Raw genomic sequence first — 16,637 nt, forward strand, 5'->3', positions numbered from 1 at the left:
AAGTGGCAAAGACCATCTTCATCCACTGTAGATGAACCAGCCTGAAACGGGTTAAGCTTGTTAGATGCCAAAGAATATGACGGTTCGTGCAGGTCCAGGAGTGTGTGGAACTACAGTAGCTGCTGCTGCTTGTAGAATGGGCATTTTTTATTGCAGAAGCTCCTAAATTACCTGTGAAACTGTTCTTTATAAAAGCTTGGTTGAAAATTGTCATTCTTCCTTTCGAATAATACCTATAATGCTCTTGTCATATTACAGTGAAGTGTACTTTTGTTTTTAAATCTGGTAACAAGAGCTGTGTCACTTTGGTTGAACTGTCATCTTTTGGTTCATTTCGCTGCCGTAAAAATGAGACTTCCGATCCAGAAATGAAAACAAGATTTCCAGTTAGTAAGTAACAGCCTCCTTTACTGATTACTTTAAAATAAGGACAAGGTATTTCAACTATTCACAAATATTTCTGACATATTACAAAGTAACGTAAGAAAAAACGATCATGATCATATTTGAAGCAAAATAGTTTAAAAATGTTTACAAATGCATTGTTTTTTCCTTTTCAAAGTGTTTCTTGACACACTTTTGCAGGAAACTATCTGTTTGGTCAAATAAACTTCTCCTCTACATACTGTGCTTTGTCCTAGGGGACAAATAGGGAAAATATTTTCAAAACAGTACTTTGTCAGGAATGGGGATTCAGGATATGCCCTCTAATGGGCTTGCAATTTTGTTTCTGTGTACCTGGTGCAAGGCTTAACGTGAACTTTTTTTTTTATGATGGCTTTTTAACAAGCTATGAAGCTGACACTTATTTTACATTCTATTGAAGTATTTAAAAGATCTGAGACCTATTTCTTTTGTATATACATTTTTGAAGCTTTAAGGCTGCACCACTAACAACATTTTCTCAATCTTTTGTCATTTTCTTAAATGTTACAATTACTTTGTCAAATTTAGAATTGTTAGCAGTGAGGATAATGATGATCCTCATTTAAAAAATCCCAAACCAAACAGAAGAATTCGCTGGGAAACTGCACACCACATGCATGATACATAAGTAAAAAATTAGTCCAAAGGACTGATAAATATTTACTCCCAGCTAAAGCTAATAGCTGTTCTAGTTCTAAAGATTAAAATGTTTATTATGTACAGAAGAGGTGGATGGAATATGGCCAGTGGACAACCATCACCCAAGGCATTTCAGGGTCTGAAGGGTTCGTAGAGCATTAACGCAGCTGCCCTTTTTGCTTATGCGTAGGCTTGTACGGCCCCGGGAAGGGAACACTCCTGCTAGGGTCACCGGGCTCAGGCTTACAAGATGCAAGTTACCTTCTCCAGGCTGCTCACTCTTCAGCCGAACCAGGAGTTCCTTGCAGGGTTGAGAGCGCTTTAGGCCTCGCTCCTGAGCTAAATGCAAACCTGCACAGCATTATCAGATGCCAGTTTACATCAGGTGAGGGTTTGGTCTTTTGCCTTCAGCATGTTACAACATGAAAAGTGCACCAGCATTTTTCAACAAGCACCATTAACTGACTTTGGTAACGTATCTGTTGGCACGACCAGCAGGATCAAGGAATATGCTGAACTCCTGTCTTGTACAATAAGAAAGCACAGCTGCCAATTACCTTGCAATGAGTGTCTGTAAATACTAAAACCATAAATATGTTAATAAGCATACACATATACACAGAACACAGCAGCAGCAATATTACAGGATGCAGTGCCTACTCTAGATAACTGCTTTTTGTTAATACAGATGCAACACCAAAACAAACGCTATTTGATATGAAGCAAAGCCTTCTTCAAAGTTCAGTGGCACTAGGCCAAAGTTCAGGTCCAGGCTGAGGTGACTCTGAAGCTACATCAATCCCACTGCCTAGCAAATCTAATCCATGAAAGAACAGCACTATGGGAAGATGACGAGTATCAGTCAGCACTAAAACTTTCTGAGCTGGAGCCTCCTTTTGCCACCATTTGCAATTAATTCTCCCTTTATCACAAGGGCTCTTTGTGTGAGCACAGGGGATTAAGTTACTACCTACAAAATATGATTTAAGGGTAAGGCTTGACAGAAACAACCAGCACAGGCTCGGAGTTCCTGAATCCTGGGAGGTGCTCTCCATGTTTTTAAGTGAAGTTTCAGTGAGACTGCGCTTAGCAGACCACTAAGAAGTCACTCTCCAAATCTTCTTTTTTTTGTGCAGTTCTGTTTCAAAGCTTGGTAGGAATAGCACGAGAAGGGCTACAGGAGATGATTGTGCTGGTCCATCATCTTTGCTAATGCTCTTCAGAGCAGCGTCCTCTCCTCAAGATCACGTCATCTAGTCCAATATCCCCAGTTCCTCCTTTCCCTTTCTCCCCTTTGAAAATAACCTGGGAAGAGAAACAGAACGATTTGAGAGCAACAAGAAAGTAAAATGAAAGAAGCTTTGGTTGAGAGAGGTCTCAACAGTAAGAAAGCAAAAGCACAAGACAGCTCAGGCAGTCATAACTGACTCACAAAAGCCTATTTATTTATTCTGCTCAGAATTATGGCTGGTTTTTCACACTGCCCTTCTACACTTTGGCAGGATCTCTGCCAAGAACCAGCAGGTCAGGACAGAGTTGCACCACCTGCTGAGGTGAGACGAACTTGACACAAGAGACTCTCGGGCGCTTTCTGCATCTCATCTCTGCACTGTTTCCATTGTCCCTCATGGCACACACATAAAATCCGTTGAATTCTGAAAAATGTTGTCTAATACAGGAGCTTTCTATTGCTAAAGCACCTTGCAGCTGCCTTAGCTCTGGGAACTAGAAACACCCATCTTTTATTTAACAAATTCTGGCTCCTGCAGATCCGTGGTAATCTACAGAAGCACTGGGTCCTCACAAAGTAGCAGCAGACATTTGCACATGGATTTAAGTGGATCATCAGCAGTCTGGGTTTAGCCTGGGTAGGAGAAATTCAGCAAATACAAAGCATGACTAGAAGGACTGGACCATAAATCAGAGATGACAGACAGAATGGCCAGCTGACTTTAAGAAACACTTCCCATAAATCAGTATTGGTCACCTGTGCTGCTGCTGTAGATTGAGAAGCCCAAACTATTTAATGCGGTCATTGTTTTTGACTATGGCTTAAAAATTACTTGAAGGCTACAGCAAAACTCTGTAAGAGTCTGCTCTTATCATTGAGCTGGAAAGAGTTAATGCAGATACACAGATCAGAAATTCATTTGGATGCTTGCTGAAAATGCGCTTTTAAATAAGGAGTAGGAACAGAGGAGGTAAGAGAAACTCTGTCTTGAATATACTGAACTGTTTTTTTAGAAATAATTCAGATGTTATTTTTTCATTCAACTCTTTGTTGAATAAATGTATTATTTTTTTAGAAATGAGTGATTTTGGGTGTGCTTTAGAAGTACTTTACACAGAGCTAATTCATTAGAAAGTGTGACAAAGGCTTCTGGTCTCCATTCACATTCTCCTCAGGTTTCCAGTAGGCCCCCCTAAAATCACTAGTATTTAGTCGCTTTTGGTTTTTAATTAGCTAGAAAATAAAGCTTCCACATTTCTTCCTGATTTCTCTGTGGCGGAGGCCTTCCCTGCTTACCTAGAGTGTTCTCCCCTTCCCTGATCCTTGGAATAAACGTCACAGCGGTTCAGCTCAGCAGCCCAGGCTCCCCGTGCTGGCAGGAGAAGATCCCAAACTCGACCGTGCCGTAAGGTGCCGGGAGGCAGCTCCAGCCTGCGGCCCAGCGCTCGGTGCTGGCTGGCAAGCTGCGCTGACACACCAGGAGGCGCAGGGGACAGCGCAAAGGGGAACCGCTGGTCTTGTTTGGGGTCTCTCAAACTCATTTGGTGTTCTGCCAGGCAGCGTATCAGTGATACACACTTATTTAATGAACTGCTCCATCGGGTGAGACAGATCTGAGGTTTGTGAGAAGTGTTAAACTTGGCGGAAAAGGGTAAGAATGGGGTAAATACATTGTTCACCTGCTATAAACCCCCACATTCTCAGTCTGATATTCATTTACAGCTAACAGAAGGTCAGGCATCTTTGTTACTTTTGCTGAGGTAAAGTCTTCAGAAATTATGTGCAGTGATTACAGCCTTAACATTAATTTTAGAACCGCATACTGTGTGTGTCATAGCCGGCTGCCACCACGAACATCATGATGTGTGAGCTCTTTTTAGATCACCTAATGTAAGTCAGAGCAAAACAGTCCCTGAAGCACCGAAGCCCCTTCTTCAGACCTGAAATAGAAACTACCTTCAAAGCTAAGCAGAGGCTGAAGAAAAATGCAGAGCTTTTGATATATCAGTTTATCACCCGACGTTTCTAAGATTTCCAGGTATTAAAAGATTCTCCATGGCACTTCAAACAGCTACTTTTGATTGCACTAAACCATTTTGTGTTATTGGCATAGTTAGGTCATCATTTACCTCCTTGTCCAGATCAGCTCCAGATATGCTGAAGAGCATAAAACCATGCGAGACTGCACATGTAACCTCCCTGCATTATCAAAAATGACTTATTTTCAATACCTTTGCCCCGGTTTAGCCAGTTATTAATCCACAGGGGATGATTCTTCCTACTTCATGGCACTGCATTATCTCGAGCATTGTTCATGAGGAATCTCGATCCAGGCTCTGTGGAAATCCGCGTACAGTATGCCATTGTCCATCAGACTGCTCCTTCCTACACGGCGATTCCCTTAAAGCAGGCTGCGTGAGGTAGCTCAGTACGGGCTATTCTGTCATTTCCTATGTGTCTGCTGCTGTAGGTGGGGGATTTTTTGCATAAAACTGATTTGAAAAAATCCACAATGACTCTTTTATCCTTAATGTGATTCCACTGGCAGGGATCAAAACAGTAAAACACAGGCCGAAGTTGGACCCAGAAGACAAACAGGCCAGTGCTACACCATCTGCGTGTCTTCAGCTTCTCATGCGAAAAACCAAAAGGCAGCACATGCATCAGTACTTACGCTCTTGATGCCCAGTCCTCGCAAAGTTATGTGTGTCTGTCTCCAGCCATGGCCACCAGTTCTTCCCCAAACAGCTGGTCCGTGAGCACCGTTTTTCCTTACAAAGACTTGGAGGGCACCAGAATGCGGTCCAAGCACCTTATGCCTAAACGACAGGCACAAGTGGCTGGCCTGAGCGACGTAACCCAATGGCAGGATAAGATGTGCTGCTCTTCCTTCTTTGCCTTTGGGGTCGGAGACGGTAAGGTACTGTCCCCCTGTAAGAGAAAAAGCAGTTAATGTTGTTTAAAATTCTGTGTTGCAGGACCAAATGCGTAAGAGTCATTAAAAAAATCAGAAAATACAAAAGGGCTCCTCAAGGTCTAACGAGCCTTAAATAAAGCATGTAGTTGCTGGAACGTGACCCAGAATATATGTGACCGCCTCCTGCAGGGTAAGATTTACAGTGCTGGTCTTCTGTTTACAGAACCTGGTACCAGGTTAGGTCTCTCCTATCCAATTTCTTACTTACAAAGCAAATAATACATCTTTTGAAAAGGAAAACTTTATGTATTCCTTCATTTCTGACAACCTCCTGATGACTACTTGATTTTAAACCCACAGTGAAGTTAAAGCTACTGTGTACATTTCTGCACCTTGTAAGCTGCATATTTTCGCTCTGAGATGGGTGAATGAAAAGGCCAGCATAAATGTTATCATGTCGCTGAGCTATGGTTCTGTCCCTTTTCTTCTGTTTGGGAACTGCGTTAACAGGTTAAGTTGCAACACACATCCATTTGCAAACATGGACAGCCTTTTATTTAACCATTATTTAAACTCTTAATCTGGAGTAGATACAGAAAGCTAGAAATAGTAATGATTTCCAAATGGCTATTAACTTGATACTACTGCTGGAGAAGACTTCAGGGAGTGTAAGCTGGCCCTTGAACATACATACTTAATTCAAAATCCTATTATTAGTTCTGATCAGGTATGAAGTAAAGGTGCCTTCAAAAGACACCTAGTACATGAAAAGCAGCGGATCTCGTAGGTATGGCAACATACATTAAACCACGAAAAAAAAGAAAGAAAAAAAAGGCATATACATCCCTAAGTCCCACGTGCCTTTTCACATAGGCACGCAAACTACCAGAAATGAGACTTCACAGCTTGGAGAAAACCCACACCTGTATTTTGTCTTGGTACTTTTCATTAAAACTTTCGCAAGGTGGATGATAACTTTAAAATCTGAACTCACCAAGGGGGGTGGAGAAGCACTTAAGGGTTTTTCATCTTACTCTGAGAACCTAAAAAAATCTGATGTGATTTAAAAAAAAAAGATTCTTATCTTTTTTTATAAAAAAAAAAATCCAAGTTTAATGATCTTAAAGTAAAAGTGGCATGTAGACTTCTTAGTTGAAATCGATGATGTAGAAATACTGGGGGGTTTTAATATTGTTGACATACACAGTCTTTACTTAATTATAGAACAGAAAAATATTTTACATTTAAATTGTCTCCCTGCTACTACTCAACCACAGCTTTGTTTTCTGACAGTTTCTTTTTGAAAGCCACAATTATTTCCCTCAAAAGCTGTGAGGTGTAATGACAATGCACCACAGCTTGTTACACACTCAAAAGCAAAGCCAGCCTTGTCTCCAGTTCACCACTTCTACACAGGTTTGTAAGTTCCTTTGGTCTCAGTGAGATTTAACAAAGCCAAGTATTATGCTGCTGTCAGGGGCCCCAGATCTGCATCTGGCCATGAAGTGGGATCTATTTGTGCAAGGATCTGTTAAAGTTTTTTGTGGTTTTTTGTTTGTTTGTTTTGGGTTTTTTTTAATGTGTCGTGTTTGCATAAAGGTCACTGTTAAAATAAGCACAATCGTTTACATGACTGCACCTGTTTGTTGTAGATAGCGTTGTATCGCTATAAATGCACTGCCTTGACTCATTAACTGCAGCTGTTTCAGATAGTTACAGTGACTGAATCCAATCAATAGGAAACAGATTTAGGTATGCACAAAGCCAACGTGTCTGCAGGCAAGCCCCTGCAGGAAAAGGTCCCCTCAAATCAGCGTTTTCTGCATGCGAGATAAGCTTATAAGGCTTCAGCACGGCACCTTTCAAAATGCAGATTCTGATAAACCAATAAATAGCAAACTTTGAAAGGTGAAAGCAAACACTCGGGAACAAGCTGTGAAAATAAATGTCTGCAACAAGGTATTCCAGAGAGGCGGGAGTGGGTGGGTGACTTCAAGGGACTAGTTTTAACAGGTTATGTCAACAGCAGCAGAACCTACACAGGAAACAGAAAGCTGAGATTGTCCCTGACTGGGAAGCAACGCAGGAGAAAAAAAAAGTGAAAAAAAAAAAGCAGCCAGTTAAAAATCATAGTTCTTGAACTTACTATGTACTAACAACAGTTTTTGAGTACAGATAGTGAATATGCTTTTGAGTGAGTGACTTTCTCAGAAACAAAGTGGGTTTAAATCCACTGTTTCAAAAAGATGTTTGAATTACGTGTGATCTTTTTTAAAATGCCACTGTGCCAGCAGGAGACAGATGCCTGTTTGCGAAGGAAGGAGGAGCTCTGCCTCACGAGATGTTTTAATTAAAGTGTCGTAAGGAGCATAGGCGACCCTGGAGCATGCCTGCGGGTGGGGAGGGGGCCTGCCCAGTAAGTGAAGACAGCCCGTCACTTCGCTGCTGAATAGCCTGAAAACAGTGCCAGGTACCTGCCGTCGTGGCGAGCGACTGCCTCATCAATGACAGCGTACAGACAGACGTCTACGATGAGCTGGTGCATGAGGAAAATGGCTCCCAGTGCCCTCACCCTCCCTTAACCTGTAACGTTCTACTGCCTGAGAGTGCGTTCCTGCCCAACTCTGCCGTCCCCTCACACAATGTAAGCGCTCTGCGCTTCAAAGGCTGCTCTTCTGGGGAAGAACTGATCCCATCACGATGGGGAGCAGGAGATGCGTGTCCGACCCCCGGCGCTGAGGGAAGGGTGCGCAGTCCAGGGCAGCCCACCTCTCAGTGCCATGCGGCAAAATCGGCAGGGGACAAAATGCGACCGGTGTCCAGCTCTGCAGGGGTGCAGCGCTGCCAGGACTGCGCCCAGAGAGGTGCATGCACGGGAGCCGTTGCAGCTTCAGCTGACCACCAGCGCCGGGGCCACGCTCCGTAACAGGAATTCTGCAAGTGGCTAGCGCACACCGTCCCCGGTAATACTCACTGCAAGGGCGCTTTTTACCATCCCAAGCATAGCAATTTTCAGAAGTCTCTTCACCTGAGCACCTCACTGGTCTTCCTGCCAGTTACTTTTTTCCTAGACATAGGTTGCTGTAACTGAGAGGAGAACTCAACAAAAATCAAACTGAGAGGTTAAAGTAGAACATTGTATCTGGCAGCAGAACAAAGACTTATTTCCAGCACTTTATATGACTTTGCTAGTAGTACAGAAATAATTATGTTTGCGTGGTGGTTTGAAAAATCAGCTTTGTTTCCCCATAAATAAAGTTATTCTGTAGTCCACATTTTTGCTCTTTCTGATTCTTTTAAGACAGATAATCTTTTACTGAATACACTTACTGCTCCTTCAGAGACATTCCTATTGTAAAGATACCAGCTATGATAAAAGTGCCAATTCTCCGTTGCCCTTTCATGTTGGGAATCCTCAGGTCTGATTTTTATACACAGAAGAAGTGCGGGTGTGAACTATCCCGGAAATCAAGGGAACAGAAGCTGTGTAAATTCATCACAAGGCGACAACTGTCATCAACCTCCAGCCTGCGTGGGTCTCCAAGTACAGAACGCGATCGTACCCAGGCGCCTTACCTGACGCATCTCTCACTGGTTCCCAGTGCAAGTCATCATCTTTGTCTTTGATCCACCCGCACAGTCCACTGTCAAAATTACAGCTGTGTACCAGCACACCTAGGCACAGCAGAGCAGAGGGTAAAAAAAAAAAAAAAAAAGAAAAAAGTGATTTGGATTGTTCTGTTTGGAGAACTACAGCAATTTCCCTTGTGGCTGACACTACTAGCAAGTATGAAAATTAAAATCATCAGAAGCAGCACCAGAAAAAGAATCTATATACAGAGGTTCACTTAGGGGGTGGGGTATTTTCTTTCTACAAAGCACAGCTTAAACCAGGGGCAAAAGATGTAGGAGTCCTGCAGAAATGTATAAAACCCGAAGAAATCTCAAAAAAATCCTAAACCCTAGGCCCTGAGCAGGAGACGTGATCTTTACCTGGGTCATCATTTGCTTCAAATTCATCGGCAGTAATCCCTCTTTCAATTTCCAGTATTTCAAACAGATTATTGCTCACTCCGGGCTGGCGTGGAACTGTGAGAAAAGGAGTTTTTCAGAAATTAATGATATAAAGCTAGTTAGTGACCTACTTCCTTATCTTCATTAAAAAAACAGCGGAGCAGCTCTGGGCATTGTGATTTTCTTGGAGAATTCATTATATTTCATTATATTTGACATGAAGATTCATAAACTTTACGCCTATGTGATTTATGATTTATGTTGTAACATTTATCTGAGCTCTGTAAAAGGTGACTCCAAATCTGCTAAAGGCTCTTCAAATGAAAGCCCCTTTTTAACCAGGAAAAGAAAAAAAAAGAAAAAAAAAAGAAAAAAAGCTTTAACCTTGAAGCACACTATTCCCCTCCACATGCACTTTTAAAGATAGTGGTTTCTCAATAAAAAAAAGCCACATTAAAGTCCTTGCTCCAACTTGCCGATCCACTCGCCTTCCACAGGTGTTTACGGGAGAATCTCAACAGGAGGCAGCGGCACTTCAAGAGGCCCCACACGCACCCAACCTTTGGAACACAGCTCTGCCTGCAAAGGATTAGTGCTCCCAAAACAACTACCAGGACTGTGCTGAGAGCTGAGGAGGAGAAGCTCTAGTGAAAGCTGGAATTCAACTGTAATTACACTTTCTGCTTTCCAGCAAAGTCTGTCCTTCAGCTGCTGTTCTCACCTCGGTGATCAACGGGCCCAGAGGGTATCAGACATTCAGCAGCCAGGACAACCTGAAATCTAAGAGGTCTTTGTGGGAACAATGGCTGCCAAAGTCAGGTGGCCACAAAGACTTCGACTGACTTCTGAAGATGCTGTGCCAGTCTGTGTGAGTCTCCAGAAATAACACGCCAATGTCATGCCTGATGGACAGCTGTCAGCTAGAGATAAACAGATTGCACTGGATAGACCTGTCTTAGAAATTCCTCCCTTAGAGACAGGTCTAGCGCATTATTAATAACAGTAGCAATGCGTCTCAGACATGTCCTTAGATGTTGGAGACACCTCTGACACCTGTGGTATTTGTAAGCGCCTTATCTATTAAAAACTTGAGACGTTTTCCATTTGCGGTGCTAAAATAAGTATCTTAATGCCTCTATAGGCTTCTTCCACAAGCGAGAACAAGAATGGAGATGATTTACAGTTCTAAACTGAAATAAAGGACTGTTGTTTTCAGGAAATCAAATCAAAGGTAAGAAGGAACTTCTTTTGCACTAGGACAACCCGTAAGTAAGCACTGCTGCAAGAGCTCCCCTAAAGCCAGCAGACAAAGGAAAATGAAAACCAAGAGTGAAGAAGCTTCCTGCTTTTTGGAATTAGGACAAAATAAGCAGCCTGGTAGAAGGCCGACCAAAGGCTAATGTATTTCAAAAGCAGTATTACAGGCTACAGATCTTGGATGGAAATCTTGTATTGAAATCTGTAGGAAACTGATTAACAGCTTAATATTATAGTAAATTTTTGGAATCATTATGTCTTCTTTCTATTTTTTTTTTAATCCTTTATAGATTTTGGTTTATGTCTATTTGCAGTCTAAGCTATTAATGCCCAAACAGCCTGAATGACTTCAGGCTGGCTTGGGTAGTAAAGGCCTGTTAATTTCTAAGGATACATTGTTTGTAATATTATTTTTGCTGTTTTGTTTAATCTGGGTTTTTTTGCTTCTGTGTTTAGAATTTTGAGATATAACATGAAAGGCACCTTACAAATGTGCACAGCCCATACCACCTAGGCCAATAATCACCCTGCAGTACATTTATGCACAAATATTATATTCAAATGTATAAAGGAAGAAAAATATCTGCTTACTTTAGGCAGCAAAAAACTGAAACAGGCATGCCCTGAGCCCATCAGTCACCCTTTAGCCCTCCCAGCAGTACACCCTTGTCCTTCCCAAGAGCTCCACCGAACACACAGGTGGGACAGCTGGACAAGCACACCATACCGCGAGGGTCACCCCTGCACAGAGCTACTCGTGATGGTATAAGCTGTTCTGGCACAATAACACCATACGCACTCTCACACTGCTCTAACTGTGCTACTAGTCACGGACAACCATGAGCAGCGGCCTATGGAGTAGACATGTGCGTTAACGGCGTATGTGTGCCTAGACCATCGCCATGGTGGTACACGCAGCAGCTAGCAGCACCATCTAAATTCAGCTGCGGCGGGTTCACTCAGGGATGTTAAAAACCGGTGATTCAATTTCTTGGCTTACTGTGGCCAGCCACTTGGGCAGCAAATTTTGCAGGAGTGTTTACTTACAAAGCCTGCTAAACTAACAGCATCCTGGAGGTTACTTATGGTCACTCCTGGCAGGACAGTGCTATGACTGCAGTTTCACCTTAGGCAAGCCCTCACAGTGGAGTTTCGCCTGATGTTACAGCCACGCTGCTGCTCCCCGTGGAACGCAGCAGTCCCCACACAGGAAACACATCTACGCTGCACCCCCACGGCCTCTCACCTTGCCTTTCCTCTTCTTGGACTGTGCTAAGGAAATAAATACTGCTCATTTCCTACGCCATGAAGAACAAGTCGGCAACTTGCTTCAGAACTGCGGAGCACAGCGTACGTTTGTACTGTAGCTGCTAGTCTGGCATCTGAATGAACACCGTGGCAGAGAGCACTGAGGAAACCCACTGCCACGCTCTAGGATTTGTAGGATACTCAGGGGTCACAGTCTCAAGGTACGTGCTTGCCCTGTTGATCCCCTTCTCAGTCCCCCATAGCTCTTGTTTATGGAAAATACTGCAGGAAATATTACAAATTCATTTTCCAAACTACTTCAGTTTACTTACCAAAATACCATCTCTAATGCATTGCTATTCTGTACAAATTTGAGTCACATTTGTGCACGCATACAAGCACTCTCCAAATTAAAGTTGATGTATTTGCCTATAATTAAAGCTCTACGATAAAACAGGACAAGGGGGAATGGCTTTAAACCAAAAGAGGGCAGATTTAGATTAGATATTAGGAAGAAATTCTTCATCATGAGGGTGGTGAGGCACTGGAACAGGTTGCCCAGAGAAGCTGTAGATGCCCCTCCCTGGAAGTGTTCAAGGCCAGGCTGGATGGAGCTCTGAGCGACCTGGTCTAGTGGAATATGTCCCTTCTCATGGCAGGGGGCTTCGAACCAGATGATCTTTAAGGTCTCTTCCAGCCCTTACCATTCTATGATTTCTTCAAAACATTCCTCTGAAGTCCTCTCTAAACACTGTTGTTACGAGCTTCTAGAAGAACATGTTGCAGAGCTTTAAACCAGTCACTTCAGTGCTCAGACCTAATTAGAGGAATGTGCACTCGATACAAAACAAGAGATGCAGGACTCTAAATATGATCCATGTGTACACCTCTTTTTGCTCCGACGACTAATATGTTGAGTAGCAATCGTGGGAGAAAGTATTTGGCACAACTATTTTTCTGCAAGCCTTCCAAGCCCTTTCCGTGTACTTTATCAGTGTGCTTTTCACTTAACTGCAATGGCTTGATAAAGCTTGTTAAATATAAACTTGGCTTCTTTTTCTTGGAGAATTTTATAAGCTCTGAGTGAGCCAATACATCAACAGTACCGTATTCTCAAAGTTCATGAGCTAAGTTCTTCACAGATGCCTGAACGTGGGGGGGGAACATTTAATAACTGCGTAAGACTGATTTCTTTTCAGCTTTTTAATCCTCTGGGAAAACAGTAGGGCTTTTTTGCATTCACTTGCTAATTGCTGAGTTTGGGAGTATAAGAGATGGTGCGTACATATGTCAGGTTATTTGTAATTACAGAATAATCACCGTCTTGGTGTTACAAAACCAAAACAAAACATGGAGTGCAAGCTTCATGTTATTAGTAATTGTTATTACTATTAATAATGCCGTGTTCTGCCTTACAACAAACACTGTGTTCTGTGCAATTCCATTCCACACAATAATAATGTCCAAGCTTCCCCTTTGTTAAAAACAGCAACGACAACAACAAAGGACAAAGATTTTTTGTCTGAATAGTTATGACTGACAGTTGTTAAATTCCACTTCCAAAAAACCCCCCCAGGTGATGAGATCTCACGCAGAACTAGCAGAAAATAGCTAAAAGGAAGGGTACTCCAGAGGTCAGTCAGACTTCGTAAACAAAAACATGTCCTGTTTTCTGCCAGGGAAGACTTGATGCATGCTGGGCTAAAAAGAAGGGGCAACAGAGAGGTACACTTCACCCTTTTATCCAGATACCCGCAGTGTCCAGGATATGTTGCCCAAAACTCTGCAGACTGAAATTCTGCAGGGAAAATTGTCTCAGGCAGGGCTTTCACGGACTGTCCCACCCTCTGCAGTATTATTTGCATACGCGGGGAGAAATGGTGCTAGTGCGTGACCACTCTGAAGTCCAATCTTGCATTGCTCAGGCAGTTACAAGGCTCATTAACTTTGAGCTAAATCAAGTACCTTATTAGATGTATTTCCAGAAGATTTTCTGAAAAGTAACCTGATGGCTTTTCTCTGAGCAGCTATTCAGGAGGCGCAGAGTGCTAACTGAGTCTCAGGGAAACACAGCTAAAATACATGGTCCACAGAAGCTTACGTATCAGATCTGGGGATAAAACTAGCTGGAAGATTGATCAATGATGTGATTTGTAAGACTCCTAGATCTTACAATTTAGCTCCAGAGTACAAACAGGAACAAAGTGCCGATCTTAAATGTTTAAATATTAAGACAAATACATTTTAATAGGTGCCAAAACAGCAAAGACAAATGAAATGCTATTGTATAATGATGCTACTCTACTGATATCAGGGAATAAAAAAACTCACATTCTTTGCTTTCAACATTTCTCTTTTTTCAACAGTTTCAAGGATCACATAACTTTATTTACTGCACTAAGGGCTTTTCAGTCATTGAAAGGGGGAGCAGAAGGAATCAAGTTTTAACCTAACCTTTAAATTTTTTTAATAGCTGTATAAGAAAAGTCTCCTAACCCCAATCTTTTCAGCTCCACTAAGGGCTAAGAAGGAAAATTGCTGAACTCTTTTAATACAGACAAGGGGTTTTGTTCTTGATCTTCTAAGATCTAGTATTATGCTTTGTCTTTAAGTTTATGCTTTTAATGCTTATCACCCTCACCCAGTTCCCAATAGTAGCAGAAATTCATAGTCTGATTGAGAGGTATGTTCTACTTGTTAGAAACATTATGTATAGAGTAACCAGAAGAAGATTCCTCTGTACTTCACTGTAGTTTGTATCAGTCCTGAAATAGTTAAATATTAAGCCATCACTACATTCCTCCCTCATTGCCATTCCCCCCATATCCATATCAGGAGAAGATTATCCTTGGTGCCAGATTCCACTGTCTGCATCTGACTAAGTGGTTCAAAGGCCAAGTGTAGGAATTCCATTTTAAAAAATACACATTTTTTTCTTCTCTGAAAAAGCAGCTCCCCAAAGTCACTGCAGGCATTTTTTTAAAAAGGGGTAAAGCATCTAAAGAAATGCAACAACCCAAGACCTTTCAAAATCTGCAAAGGCATTTAAACAACATTAGCAGCATTATTATCATTTGTGCTCCGTCACCACTGAACAGACCAATTTCACCGGTCCCCAGCTGATTTCAAGCTGAGCAGCTCATTCAAGAGTGCTCTGAAGTGAAACCTTAGGACAAGTTTACTCAGTGTGTAGGCAGGTCAAATAACAATGAAGGGAGAAAATAGGGAGCAACGAGTCACCAAGGGCAAGCTCAAGAAAAGGTTAAATAATGGAAGATTAAGGTTGGATAGATGCTTGCAGAAAACAATCGCGCTTGCGCAGGTATTTCTCCTCTCCTGATCTGGACCAATCCTAGACCACAAGTATGTTTGCAGGATCTGGTCAAGTGCACTAGGACATCTATCAGTGTGCAGTGCACCAGCTAGCCCTTTGCCATGGATTGCCTACCACAAGTACCACCTACTCAGCTGGCTGAGCAAAGCAGCATTTTCTGTCATACTACTTTGTCAAAGATTGGCTAAGGCTTCAGTCTGCGGGGAAAAAAAACAAAGGAGAAAGTCCATGCGTCACAAGATAACCTAGTTTAAAAACACAACTTTAAATATTTAGGTCTTTAGCAGAAGCTAAGGGCTGGCAGATCAGAATTACCAGTGGCTGCTGGCTGCAGTGCTCCCTGTGCTGGGTCGTGCCCATCCTTGTGCGATGCAACACCACCTTTTGTGACTTTTCAGGACAAAGCTGCCCTCAGTGACACGTGAGGAAGCAGCCATCTAAGACAACACTGTAACTCTTCTGAAGACCTTACAAAACTGAAATTAAGTCCTGTTTCATGATCTGAGTGTATCTAACAGCAACTTCCTCCTGTTTTCCAAGATAACAAGTGTTACAAGGTGAACTGAATTGCTGCCTGCATTCTCCCGTGGGAAATCAATAAAGGTGGCAAGAGTGAGGCTTTCTCTTCTCTTTTCAGGCAGGCATATGGGGACCACTGTGCAAATGCATTTTTGACAACTAGTTTCTTTGCCGTCTCAACTGGAGAAGCAGATGATGTGGGGAAATGAACCTTGTATAAGCCAAATGAAATTAGCTCGTATCCCCAGCCCAGGAAAACTGCAAAGATGTCTGATGTAGGCAAGATTAAAACAGCAATTGAGTTTTAAAGAAGCTGAAGGAAGTAGCTGCAAAAGCCCCTTCCCTGAGGAAATGGAGAGGTAAGTTAAAAATTCACAAATGTTTCTGGAGGTGGGGAGGGTTTGGCACGTCCAAAGCAGCCCATCAGAGGTTAGCTAAATGTTACTAATGATTTCAGTTTAAAATTCTGTATTGTCTTAACATCGTGGTTGTTAACTCCGTGTCTGGCTGCGAGGAATGCTTTCGGGAGGCACTGGGTTCTGCTCAGTGGCGGCACGGCCGTCCTGAGCCTGCGGTGCCTCTCGCCAAGCAGCTGCAGCCCAACAGAGCCAGGTGCTGCTCTCCCCGGGGCCGGGAGCAGGGTTAGGGCTGGCCTGCAGCATATCAGCAGGAACCTGACGCTTCACCCACCCAGCAAACCCCCTCTGCAAGCTAACACGAAAGCCAATTGAGCTCATGCTCTTTACCTTGCATTTGCCACTGGCCAAGAGCAGGCACGTCGTCAGATCTGTGGCCCAGCTAATGCCCAGGAGCTCAGCAGTTACCTGGCAGTAACACTCCCACGTTGCTGCACCCTTGGTGTGAAGACATCTGGGGACGTATGAGTATCTCTGTGTTATCCTTAGAAGTCAGCACTCAGAGCAGGCGAGGACAGGCCAAGTCACGCCCTGGGCATCCCACTGTAGTAATGTAGGTGGCTATAATTCTCCTGCTTGCTTTTCTAGATGTCCTACATGAAGAAATGTAACTCCTCCCCTTCCGCACAAAATCCT

General features: G+C 42.8%; 1 protein-coding gene across 3 annotated transcripts in view; it reads right to left on the minus strand.

Moving 5' to 3' along the window:
* Positions 1-367: 367 nt before the first annotated feature.
* NPNT (nephronectin) overlaps positions 368-16,637 on the minus strand; it is a 54,204-nt gene continuing 37,934 nt past the window's right edge. For all 3 annotated transcript variants that reach the window (XM_075421389.1, XM_075421390.1, XM_075421388.1), the window contains 4 exons: positions 9,207-9,302; positions 8,790-8,888; positions 4,971-5,227; positions 368-2,370 (listed from right to left, as the gene is read on the minus strand). In XM_075421389.1, the coding sequence (XP_075277504.1) occupies positions 2,275-2,370; positions 4,971-5,227; positions 8,790-8,888; positions 9,207-9,302 (548 nt within the window). In that variant the 3' untranslated portion in view covers positions 368-2,274. The remainder of the gene's footprint in view (positions 2,371-4,970; positions 5,228-8,789; positions 8,889-9,206; positions 9,303-16,637) is intronic.

This window comes from Opisthocomus hoazin, chromosome 5 (assembly GCF_030867145.1).
Source record: "Opisthocomus hoazin isolate bOpiHoa1 chromosome 5, bOpiHoa1.hap1, whole genome shotgun sequence".
Classification (NCBI taxonomy): domain Eukaryota; kingdom Metazoa; phylum Chordata; class Aves; order Opisthocomiformes; family Opisthocomidae; genus Opisthocomus; species Opisthocomus hoazin.